Source organism: Scylla paramamosain, chromosome 1 (genome assembly GCF_035594125.1).
Source record: "Scylla paramamosain isolate STU-SP2022 chromosome 1, ASM3559412v1, whole genome shotgun sequence".
Taxonomy (NCBI): Eukaryota; Metazoa; Arthropoda; class Malacostraca; order Decapoda; family Portunidae; genus Scylla; species Scylla paramamosain.
The window spans coordinates 17,385,516-17,399,088 of NC_087151.1; the positions used below are offsets into that span (position 1 = coordinate 17,385,516).

Below are 13,573 nucleotides of genomic sequence, written 5' to 3' on the forward strand. Positions count from 1 at the left end.
CTCCGCTGGACAGCCGCGTCCGATTTTCAGGTAAGTTTTTCTTTTTTTACTACTGGTGTTATCTTTTGTTACTAATATAGTGTCTCATGATTCTAAATATGTTGTGACCTCATTGATAAAGATTTATATGGTAAAAATAATTAATTTCAAAAATATCGGAGTGAAAGGTTTGTTTTTACCATGACAGTGTTCCAGGTGATAGAGTATAAAGAAAACTGATCATGAAGTCTTGTTTTGCACATTATAGGAATGAGTGTACGGGATGAACCCACGCCATTTTTTTTTTTTTTTTTTTTTTTTTTTTTTTTTTTTTTTTTTTTTTTTACTTCATAAAAATAATGAAGAAATGTTTACTAAACATGTTTTATTATGATGACAATGTCAGTGCTGATTGGAAAATGTGAAATCGTGGCAGTAATTTTTTTTGTTAACTGTGGAAAAAAAATGCAATGGAATATCGATCTTAATACGTTTATTGTAAGGTTCATAAGTAATTAGTTGTATTCATATTGTGGATTAAATATTAGTAAAACATGGTTGTTTTTCAGATTAAAGTTAGGTTACGTTTTTCCTATATTACATATACAGTTGTTGTTTTTTTTGGGGGGGGTTTAAATATGATACAAAGTGCAGGCACTGCACTGAAAAAAAAAAAAAAATTAATGAATAAAAAAAATAAAATAATAAACATTTATGGTAGGTTTTGGTAACATATGATGCTCTACTGAAGAAACCCATGCGTGTGTTTTTTTTTCTTTTTTTCTCCCTTTCTTTTTCTTGTTAGCTCATGATCTTTAATTTATTTCAGAACTCTTCCAACATGCCTCACAAGTTTGTCTCCAAGGACATTCGTCAGACAGACCACGCTTCACTGGAGGAAGCCTTCAACTATTGGGTGGAGACCAAGTGCTGCATAACAGCCTGCAATCGTTATGGCGTGTAGGTCATAACCCTATAGGTAAGAAAAGTTATTAAAGCATTCTAGGTTATTTCATGATTAACCATAGGCCCTAATGTCATTACTAGGCTCTCATTTTTATAATATCCTAGGACAGTTATCATCATTATTTTGATTGACAGGCTATAGCTTTTATTGGTAACAGCTAGTTAAAAAAAAAAAGATATTATTGTTAGGCTATTAACCCGTTATTGATTTTTAATTCTTTATTACAGGATGCATTCAAGCGGTCAAGGATATTTGATGGTTCTACTTTCATCTCATTGAAAAAGACTACCAAGGAAGTGTTCACAGAGACACAGGAGAAGCACCTCTCAACATGTGCCATCAAGATCACAAAAATGTTCTTTGGCCTGCCTAGAACTGAATTCAGGAAGCTTGTCTACAGGTATGCAGTGGCCTGCAATTCACAGGCAATTGCTGAAGCCTGGGAGAGGGACCAGTCAGCAACCTGTGACTGGTATCATACCTTCATGGAACAGCATCAAGAACTGACACTGAAGTCACCAGAGGGGTTGTCAATTGCGAGACCCATTGCCTTCAACAGGACATCAATGAAGGCTTTCTTCTATGCTAATACTTCTGCTATGGAGAAGTATTCATTTACACCTGATAGGGTATTTAACCTAGATGAGAGCAACATGTTAACTGTCATGAAACCCATGAAGTGTGTGTATGAGAAGGGCCAACCTGTAGCTTCACAGATCTCACTTGAATGAGGAGCAACAACGATTTTTGTCGGGATTGTAAATACTGCTGGGCGTTACCTTCCCCCATATTCATACTCTCAAGAAAACGATTGAATGATGCTTTCATGAGGGGTACCATTGATGATGCTAAGGGTATCCTACATCAGAATGGATGGATGAAGGGGGACTTTTCTGAATACCCTCAAGCATGTGCAGGCCAAGACATTCTGCTCCCCAGTCAACAAGATTCTCCTCATTCTGGATAATGCTGAGTGTCACATGCCAGTGAATATGCCATCAGCAATGGTGTTGTTATAATCACTCTGCCTCCACACACCACTGATAAGCTGCAGCCTCTTGATCTCACTATTTTTGGAACTTTCAAGTCCTATCTGACAACTATCATCATTGATTACACCTTGACCTACCCCCACACACACATTACTGAGCACATGCTGCCAGAATTTGCTTCCAAGGCATGGATCAAGGCATGCTGCACACCCATCAACATTCTCAGCAGCTTTTCAGCCACTGGTATCTGGCCTATAAACCATGATATCTTCCATGACAAGGCATTCTTGGGAGCAGAAGTCAGCGAGAGAACAGCACCGCCAGTGGATGAGACAGTTAGGGATGCACCTCATGAGGGTGAGGGAGGGTATTCAAAAACTTGTTTTTCAATAAATTTGGGTGATCCTGCTTTGGAGGCAACCCCTGGTAGGCAGCACTCTGAAAGCATGCCATTGCAGTTGGCAACCCCAGTTCCAGCTCCAACTCCAACCACAAGCACAGCTCTATCCTATTCCAAAGCAGGCCTGGATGTCATTCCAGAGGCCATTTGACCTTTTCCTAAGGTCCCAGGACGACCACCTGGAATGGGAAGGAAGAGGGCCTGTACATGCATTGTGACTGAGAACAAAGAGGCCAACTCAGATCTCCATAATAAAGCTGAGAGGAGCAGGAAGAAGTCAGTAGAGCAGGGGAGTAAGAAGAAGACAGCAAAACAGGCAAAGGTGGCTGCTGTCCTAGAGAGCTCAGAGGAGAAGGACACTGGAGTTACCCTAGAGCTGGATGACACCTCTGAGTACTCAGATAAGGTTCAAGAAGAGGAAGTATACCTATCAACACCTTCACCTTTCCAGCTGAGGGAGACTTTGTTTTGGTAGAGTTGGAGTTAGAGGAGGGCTGGAATGTTGGTGCAAAAGTTTACTTATGTTGGCAAAGTGCTCAATATTGAGAGTGGAGCATACGACATCCATTTCTATGAATCAGTGGCATGTCTGAGGATAAAAGTGCTTTGAGCTGGAAAAATATGATAGGGGGTGCTATTTGAACCTGTTAAAGTCAAACCAAAAGATTGCATGAATTGTAGAGTTCAGTGTGCCTTTACTAGAGTACAACATGAAATAAATGGCAAGTTTACAGGTGAAGGACATCTTCCATTTCCCCAGTATTGAAGCAAAGATGTTGTGAGCAGAAAATATGTAATTAGGGATGTTTGAACCTGCTAAGCTCAAATCCAAAGACTTGCAGGAACTGTAAAGTTCAGTGTGCCTTTACTAGAGTACATGAAGAGATTTCGTATGTAGCTTCATGGAACTTCTAAAGGATTTTTTTTTTTTTTTTCTTTTCTATAATACTTTTGTTTTATTTAGTAACATTAGAACCTTAATTGCATGATTTTGTAATTTTATTGACTTGAGAAAAATTAATAAATAAGGCTGAATAGCCTGTACAGTTTACCCCCATGTGGGGGTGCTCCATACAGAAAATTGAAAAATTTTTAGATATCTATTGCTGGAAAATGAAAAAGAAACCTTAAAAGCTTTATATCATAACGAAAACCTATCAGCTGAGATATATGTTCCACACCTTGTTTTTCCTGTTACTTATTCTGATTTTTTATTAATATTTTTTCACTAGCAGTATGGTACCTCCCACCCTCAGCCTATAGATGTGGTGGTAGTACTGCACAGCCACATTGATGCATCACACCAGATGTGAAGACAAAATGCATATACTCTTAGGGATTTTGGTGAAACTTTTGCTGTTGCCTTAGACATATCAAAGGCATTTGATAGTCTGGCACAAAGCTTTGATTTCCAAACTACCCTCCTATGGCTTCTCTCCTTCTCTCTTTAACTTAACCTTAAGCTTTCTCTCTGACTGTTCTATTGCTGCTGCTGTACTCCATTTATCAACTTCACACAACCTTCCAGATATTTATCCCCTCTTCTTCAGTGACACTCATCTGTAACCCTCTTCTACACTGAACTTCCCTGGTCTGTCCTTTACTTATAATCTAAACTGGAAACTTTATATTTCATCTCCAGCTGAATCTGCTCCTATGAAGTTGGGCATTCTGAATCATCTCTGCCAGTTTTCTCACCCTCCCATCCTCCTACCACAGCTGCTAACTCTGTACAGGGGCCTTATCTGTCCATGTATGGAGTTTGTTTCATGTGTATGGGAGGAGGGGGAAGGTTTCACTCACACCACTATTTTAGAGATGGTGGAATCAAAAGCTTCTCATCTTACAAACTCCTCTCCTCTAACTGACTGTCATCAACCTCTCTCTTATCACTGCAGTGTTGCAGCTCTTGCTATCTTCTGCCAGTATTTTCACTCTAACTGCTCTTCTGATCTTGCTAACTGCATGCCTTCCCTCCTCTTGCAGCCTGGCTGCACATGACTTTCTTTTTTCTTGCGTCCCTATTCTACCCACCTCTTTAATGCAAGAGTTAAGCAATATTCTCAGTCATTCATCCCTTTCTCTGGTAAACTCTGGAACTCCCTGCCTGCTTCTGTATTTCTTCCTTCCTATGACTTTAACTCTTTGAAGAGGGAGGTTTCAAGACATTTATCCTTTGTTTTTTTATTATTCTCTCTGATATGTCTATGGGAACTGGCATTAAGTGAGCTTTTCTTTTAATTAAAAATTTTTGTTGCCCTTGGCCAGTGGCCCTATCACATAAAACACACACACACACACACACACACACACACACACACACACACACACACACACACACACACACACACACACACACACAACATTTTTTTTTCCAGTAACTTTATGATAAAACATAATAAATCTTTTTGTCCACAAAACATTCTTGTAAAATAGGGGGTGTGTCTTATGCAGAGGTTCATCTAATACAGCAGGAAATATGGTACTTACTTTATTTTATCCTGTATAATGGCAGTGAATGGTTATTATTCAAACACATTTTAATCAGGCCACATTTTTTGAGTCTCCAAAAAAAAGGTCCATTACTTTTGAAATCCAGTGTTTACATGTATGCAGTTGCCGAGGTTGAGTGTATATAAAATGTTATGGAATACATAGTTTTGTATAAAAAACTGGCCAACATTTCATAATGCATATTTTAATTGTGCTTGTGTGATTGTTTTTCATGTGCATTGATTTGCACTCTTGCCCCAATTCTTACTGATGAGTTCATAATATTTTCTGATTCCTACAGATGCCCATTCCTGCCAAGATGTACAGGACATTGTGGACAAGCTCACAGTGAAAGCTGTCACTAAAATAAGGGAATACCTACTGCAAAAGATATATCAGTTCCGGAAACCTCTCTCCAACTACCAGATACCACAGAATGCTATGATTAAGCATAAGTAAGAAATTATTTATCAACACTTCTCCTGGCAGAGGATTTATGTCTAAAACATTTTAAAACTGCAACTATTTGTCATTGAATCTATATAGATGTTAATGTTCATTTAGCTATTCTAATTTGTAGAAAGACCTATATATAGATGTTTATTTTTAAGCACTATAATTATATACATCAATCCTTAAGCTGCAGGAGTTGTGTTTAGTCTCCTTTTAAGTTTAGTGCTTACTTTCTTCCAAAAGCATAGGACTAAACTCAAGGATCACAAGACTCAAGGTATTGAAAACACTAGAAAACACTTATTTATTCCAGCTGCATGATCTAGAACTGTGTGTGTGTGTGTGTGTGTGTGTGTGTGTGTGTGTGTGTGTGTGTGTGTGTGTGTGTGTGTGTGTGTGTGTGTGTGTTGTGTCCTCACATCCAGCATGATGCATCAGTACATCAGTGCAGCATCATCATATCTAAAACGGTGTGAGTTTTTCCCTCACATCCAGTGTGATGCAGAGGCACAGTGCCATCACATCTAAAACTGTGTAAGTGTGTTTTTTGTCCTCACATCTGGTGTGACACAGTGAAGCATCAGTGCAGCACCATTGCTTCTAAAGCTCTGTGAGTGTGAGTGGATTGTCCTTACATCTGGCATGATGCAGCACAGTGGTGCAGCACCATCATATCTAAAACTGTGTGAGTGTGTGTGTTTTGTCTCCACATCTGATGTGAAGCAGTGGTGTAGTGCCATTGCATCTAAAACTGTGTGAATATGTGTGTTTTGTTCCCACATCTGATGTGATGTGGTGGTGTGACACCATCACATCTGCCACCATAATGGGATACCTCTTATGTTTGTGTTTTTTCACCATGCAGTGTCACCATTGCTGGCCTTCTATTTCTTCCCCATCTCTTGCATGCAAACAAGCATAACTAGTGTTGTGGTTTATCCACATGAAGTTATGTGTTCAGGCATCTTAACTGTACAATATGTAGCACATCCATATTTATATTTACTATGTGACACCAGTGGTAGGAAGATGTAACCAATATGTGATGAAAGCATCAAACTCAAGTCGGGAAGGTAAAAATTTAGGACTCAGTGTGATACAGTAGGATTGTGAAACTCAGATACCATAGATACTGTACCATGTTTTTCAGCCTCCAACTTTACTTGTATGTAGCTTGGCTCATAAGCTCGCACAAACCCTCATAACTCATATTAGATTTCAATGCATTCAGATCTCCTGCAGCTCATACCCTCAGCCTCTTTAGTGTCCTATTACTACCTTCTATGGACTTCCAAGGTTGGCTTGACGAGTCCCCTGGTGCACGTAAGTCTACAGGGTGTAACACTTCAAATATTGAAAACTTCCGGAACCTAAAAAATCATGGAAGTGTTAAAAGGCAAATAGCAGAATGTGTCAGTTATGTCTTTTTAATAATTCTTCACACTTTTTATAATAAAAAAAAAAATAGATTTGCTCGGCACTAGGGAGAAAGTTTTTGTGAAAAATGCTTGGCACCCAGTGGGTTAAGAAAATCACCCTATGCCTTATATGCTGAAGACTGAGCTTAGACAGCCACACTGTGTATGTGGCTGTGTGTGTGTGTGTGTGTGTGTGTGTGTGTGTGTGTGTGTGTGTGTGTGTGTGTGTTTATGCATGCATAGCAAGAAAGAGAGAGAGAGGGGGGGGAGGCCATTTGAGCTCGTTATGTTGTTGCTTGGCTTCTCAGAAAGGGTTTTTCTCAATGGTTCATTTGCAAGGCATGCCCCCAACTAGCATCAATGGGTTAAATTCTATTTAAAGTCAGTATCTAATGATGCACAGTAGTGATTCTCATACTTTTCAACTATAGTCTTAAGAGTCTTTTGATTTCATACCTAGGTAAAATAATGTCATATTCAATTATTTTGTACTTCATGTAATTCAGTTTTTGTGACTCAAGTTACAGTTGACATATTCATATAATTATATGTAGCAAAATAATGGCAACTTGGATTACATTTTCTGACTTTGTAGTGCAGTAATGAGTAATATTCTTTGATTTATGAGCAACTGAGTAACTGATTTCACAGTTATGTTTTGGAGTAATGATGCCTGTCTCAGAAGATTGTACAGGAGTTAATAGTGTAAATATTAGCTGTAACTGTTCTTTGTTATTGAAACATGAAAGAAGATAGACAGGGAGGACACAGGAGGATCAACAGGATCCTTGCATCATTTCTTCCCTTGTATGTACCTCCTGAGTGTAATGAACTGTAGCAGCTGGTTTCTACTACCTAATGGTGTGTGTGTGTGTTCTTAATTGTTCTTACCTAATTGCATTTTTACAGAATTGAGTCAAGCTCATGATGTCCCATCTTTAAAAGCTGTTTTGTCATATTTATCTTTACAGCTAAAAATGCCCCTTGCACTAATAACTTTATCTGTCAGTGCATTCCATTGACTGATTGATCTGTGAAGAAAACATTTCCTTACATCTTTCTTTGTTGTTGATTGTTGTGGTACCACAAAATCTGTGATATCAGTCTTTTTTTTCCCTTCCATGCATTTATACATCATGATCATATCACCATGTTTTTGTTTCTCCTCTAGTGTTGGGAGTTTCAGTTTGTTATGCCTTTCTTCAGTGTTGTAGTGTGTGTGTGTGTGTGTGTGTGTGTGTGTGTGTGTGTGTGTGTGTGTGTGTGTGTTTTACATTATTTTACGATATTATGGATTGAGGTGACAATGATAAATTTTCTTTTTCTAGGTTTTTCTTTGAATTTTTACTTCTACATGCAAGAACAGTTGCTGCTGAAATACACGATGAATATGTTGAAACCATGAGTAGAGTGTACAGCTCGTACTTCCAGTCCTACACCAAGCAGTTATGGAAGCTGCAGGTTTGTTAAGATTCATTGCTTATTTGTTCTTGTTTGTAGTTGCTAATATGAAAACACTGCACAAACATTGAAAGTTAGGTAAAAAGAAACCTCAATGTTAAAATATGCAATATTTTTTATCACTATCATGCCTTTTTAAATATTTTTCTCTCTCTCTCTCTCTCTCTCTCTCTCTCTCTCTCTCTCTCTCTCTCTCTCTCTCTCTCTCTCTCTCTCTCTCTCTCTCTCTCTCTCTCTCTCTCTCTCTCTCTCTCTCTCTCTGGTACATTCTGGCACATCCCAAAGGAATATGAAAGAATAGGTAGCACTGTCCCTTAATTTGATTACAGTTATCCCACGTTATCTACAGGGATCAGGTAACAGACATACCTGTGGATAAGGAAAATCCATGGAAAATAATGTTCCCATCAAGAACATCCCTGAGCTCCCAAAACTTTGTTTAAGTAAAAAAGAACTGCATGTACATGGTTACAAACATTTTATTTATCAATTAACTAAAAAATAAAAAAGAAAAGCAATGAACACTGGGATGTTGCTTCTTATCATCTCTGTTATCACTAATATCTCATTGCATCACCACTGCCAACAACAGAAATACAACAATAACTTAACACATCACTTACAGTATAGGGAAAGCCTTTGCTAACAGGTGGTTTACTGATGTAGCCTTCCCATCATTGGTGCTTGAATTTTTCAAACCAACCTTTGCTTGCTTGAAATGATGGAGTTGATGATGTTGGTGAGGGAGTAGCAGCACATATACTGGGTTGCAGTTCATTATTAGGCTTAAATCACACATAAAGAGACCTTGCTTTCTCTCATTACATCAAAGTCCACAGCTACACCTTTACAGTATTTGTCCTCCATCCAAATACACAAGGCATTCTCCCTTATTTTGCTAGCATGCTGAGCAGTTCTTGAAGCACTGGTACTTACTGTCCCAAAAATTTTCTTCTCCATCCTCTTGATTGTCTGCACAAAACTCTTGTTCACATGGAACACATGTTCACATGTGAACTTGTTAATATATTGACCTTCTCCTCCAGAGTCATCACCTTCCTTACATGCTGTGGAGTGTCCCCAGCCAGTTTCTTTGCAGATCTCTTAGGAACATTGGTGAAGAAAAAGCTTATGTTCATAAAATACAGCTGTGAAAGTATGGTGTGGGGCAGCAGAGTTGATCTTCATACAAGCAATTTTACCATGGGACTGACAGTGACATGCTGTCACAGGCCACGACAGTTGAGCAAATGAGTGTTGGAACACAGTTTGTGTGTGTGTATGTGTGTGGGGGTGTATGGTGGTGGGTGGAGGGGGAGTGCAAGTGTGTGTGTATCAGGTTGGAAAAAACCCAACCACTGTTTTTTTTGGGGGGGCTATTGTTTTGTGTGGTTTTATTTATTTATTTTTTTATTCCTCATATTTATATGTAAATCAGTGTCTTGAAACCTCCTTCTTGAAAGAGCTCAAGTCATAGGGAGTAGGAAATACATAAGCAGGAAGGGAGTGCCAGAGTTTACCAGAGAAAGGGATGAATGAATGAGAATACTGATTAACTCTTGCAACAGAGAGGTGGACAGAATAGGGGTGAAAGAAAGAAGAAAGACTTGTGCAGTGAGGCTGCAGGAGGAGAGGAGGCATGCAGTTAGCAAGATCAGAAGAGCAGTTAGCATGAAAATAGCAGTAGAAGATAGCAAGAGATGCAACATTGCAGTGATGAGAAAGATGCTAAAGACAGTCAGTTAGAGGAGAGGAGTTGGTAAGATGAAAAGCTTTTGATTCCACCCTGTCTAAAAGAGCAGTATATGTGGAGAATACTTCATACATGGATAGATAAGGCCTCTGTACAGAGTTAGCAGCTGGAAGGGTGAGAAAAACTGGTAGAGACGACTCAGAATGCCTAACTTTATTGAAGCTGTTTTATCTAGAAATGAGATGTGAAGTTTCCAGTTGAAGTTTCCAGTTTATATTATAGGTGAAGGATAGACCAAAGATGTTCATTGTAGAAGAGGGGAACAGTTGAGTGTCAATGAAGAAGAAGGGATAGTTATCTGAAAGGTTGTGTTGAGTTGATAGATGGAGGAATTGAGTATCTGAGGCATTGAACAATACTAAGTTTGCTCTGCCCCTATCAAAAACATTAGAGAGATCTGAAGTCAGGTGTTTTGTGGCTTCCCTGTGAGAAGAGATGGACATCTACGAAAAGATGTGTAAAAGTGTAGGATGGTATCATCAGTGTAGGAGTGGATAGAACAAGAAGTTTGTTTAGATCACTGATACAAAAGAGAGTGGGTGACAGGACAGAATCCTGAGGAACACCACTATTAATAGATTTAGAAGAACAGTGACTATACCATAGCAGCAATAGAATGCTCAGAAAGGAAACTTGAGATGAAGCTATAGGGAGAAGGATAGAAGCCATAGGAGGATAATTTGAAATCAAAACTTTGTGCCAGAGTCTGTTAAAAGCTTTTGATATGCCTAAGCCAACAGCAAAAATTTCACCAAAATCCCTAAAAGAGGATGACCAAGACTCAGTAAGGAAAGCCAGAAGATCAGCTCAATGGAGCCCATACTGACAATCAGATAGAAGGTTGTGAAGTGAGAGATGTTTAAGAATCCTCCTGTTGAGGATAGATTAAAAACTTTAGAAAGACAGGAAATTAAAGCAATAGGACAATATTTTGAGGGATTAGAAAAGTCACTCTTTTTAGGAACAGCCTGAATGTTGGCAAATTTCCAGCAAGAAGGAAAGGTAGATGTTGATAGACAGAGTTGAAAGAGTTTGATTAGGCAAGGTGCAAGCATGGAGGCACAGTTTCAGAGAACAATAATGGGGACCCCATCAGGTCCATAAGCCTTTCTAGGGTTTAGGCCATCAAGAGCATGAAAGACATCACTACAAAGGATTTTAATAGGTAGCATGAAGTAGTCAGAGGGTGGAGAAGTGGGGAACAAGCCCTGAATCATCTAAGCTAGAGTTTTTAGCAAAGTTTTGAGTGAAGAGTTCAGGTTTAGAAATAAATGAGATGGCAGTGGTGCCATCACATTGAAATAAAGGAGAGAAATATGAAAAAGCAAAGTTATTGTAGATGCTTTTGGCTAGGTGCCAGAGGTCAGTAGGGGAGTTAGATCTTGAATGATTTTGACACTTTTTATTAATGAAGAACATACACTTGTTTATGTCAAGCTGACATAAACAAGTGTATGTTTTTTTTTTTTTTTTTTTTTTTTTTTTATGCGAAACTTGGTGTGTATTTACCTAGTTGTAATTTACAGGGTCTGAGCTATGCTCATATGGTTGTCTCCATATCTACACTTGTCCAGTTTTTCCTTGAAGTTCTGCACACTCATTGCTGATACTACATCCTCATCTAGCTTGTCCCAAACTTCTATATTTTTCTGTGGGAAACTATATTTCTATGTTACTCAAGCATCTCCCTTTTCTTAATTTTTTTTGCTATGGCCTCATATGTATCTGGTTTTTCCTACTTCTCTTATTAGCAGTTTCTCATTATCTATTTTTTTCATCTATTCCACAATTTATAAATTAGTATTAAATCTCCCCTTTCTCTTTTTTGTTCCAATGTTGGCAGACTCATTTCCTTTAACCTTTCTTCAGATGTTAATTCTTCCAGTTCTGGAACCATCTTCATTGCCATCCTTTGTATCCTTTCTAGTTTTTTCACATGTTTCTTCTTATGGGGAGACCACACAGATCCAGCATATTCCAACTTCGGTCTAATCATGATGGTAATTATCTTTCTCATCATATCTTTATTCATGTAGTGGAATGGTGTTCCAATATTTCCTACTATTTTATATGTATCTCTGAATATCTTTTGTAAATGCTTCTCCAACTGTTGACTATCCTGTATTATCACTTCTTGTACTTTTATTATTTCTGCATTTCCTATTTTATATGTCCATTTTGGCTTCTTTTCACTTTTTTCCCATTTCCATTACATGACATTTTTTCACATTAAATTCCATCTCCTATTTCTTACACCAGTCCCAGATTTTATTCAGATCCTCTTGTAGAATTATGGAGTCTTTGTTGTTTCTTATATGTCTTTATAATTTTGCATCACCTGTAAACAAGCTCATGTAACTCTACTCCTTCAGCCATATCATTTATGTTGATCAGGAAAAGTATTTGTGCCAGCACTGATACTTGTGGTACTCCACTGTTGACGTTTCTCCATTTCAATTTAACATCTTTTACTACCATTCTCATTTCTCTTCCCTTTAAGTAACTTTCCAACCAGTTTTTTTTTTATTTTTCCATTTAATCCTCCTATATTTTCTAGATTCCATAATAACCTGTTGTAAGGAACTTTGTCAAAAGTTTTTTTTCTTTTTTTCTTTTTTTTAAGTCTAAATACATCCATCCCTCTCCTGTCTTCTATCACTCTTGAATAGATGCTCATCAGATTGGTTACACATGATCACTTTTGTCTAAAACCATACTGTTTTTCTGCTATTATATCATGTTTTTTCTTGAAATTCTGTCCACTGCTTCTTTATCACTTTTTTCACAGATCATACTTAGTATGCTGGTCATTGATACTGTTCTATAGTTTAGTGGTTCTTGTTTCTTTCCACTTTTATAAATTGGCACTGTCTTGTTTCTTTCATTCCTTAGGCACTCTTCCAGTTGATAACACTATGTAACAAAATTTCACTTTTGTCTTGTTCTTGGCCCCATACCATAATTTTCCAGTTATTTCCATCTAAACAAAATATAAAAAGTTATTTTTATCATAAAACTTTGCTTTTGTGATTAAAACAATGAATTTATATTTTTGCCTTATTTCATTATAGTATGGATTACTGTTGGTTTTCATGTCAGGTAAAGATCTTTGCAAAATCTCAATTGCTTATCTAATTCCTTTTGAAATGTTGCAAATAAATTAAAACAGTGAAAGAAATTATATAAAGTGTTCTAAAGATTTTGAATTTTAATAAGATCATTCTTGAACTGACCAGATCTAGCAAGAAATTTCTCTTATTTAGAAGAATTTGCTTACATTTTAGAAATCTCAGATCTTCCTGAATGTTCTACCAGACACTTAGAAGTTTCTAGAACATTTTGGAACACTATTCAATGTAAACATTTCTAGAATATTCTAGAACTTTCTAGAATACAATAGAAATATGTAGAAGCATCAAGAATTTTCTAGAATCTACAAGAATTTTCTAGAATGATTCAGAATATTCTAAAGTAGGTTCAAGAATATTCTAGAAAATTTGAGAACACCCTGGAACACATTCTAGAAAGACTAAGAATATTCTAGAGTACTGCTTGACAATATAAAAGTAGGGGCTTGCAGACCACCAATCAGTTCTGCTTTGGCAGAACTAATTTGTGAAAAGACACATCACAAGAGGTGAAATGGCATCAAGAGAC

The 13,573-nt window shown here is 37.6% G+C and overlaps 1 protein-coding gene across 5 annotated transcripts in view; it reads left to right on the forward strand.

Moving 5' to 3' along the window:
- The window catches only part of LOC135101636 (vacuolar protein sorting-associated protein 52 homolog), a 241,875-nt gene that overhangs the window by 132,225 nt on the left and 96,077 nt on the right, over window positions 1-13,573 (forward strand). For all 5 annotated transcript variants that reach the window (XM_064005942.1, XM_064005905.1, XM_064005933.1 and 2 more), the window contains 2 exons: window positions 5,133-5,286; window positions 8,031-8,163. In XM_064005942.1, the coding sequence (XP_063862012.1) occupies window positions 5,133-5,286; window positions 8,031-8,163 (287 nt within the window). The remainder of the gene's footprint in view (window positions 1-5,132; window positions 5,287-8,030; window positions 8,164-13,573) is intronic.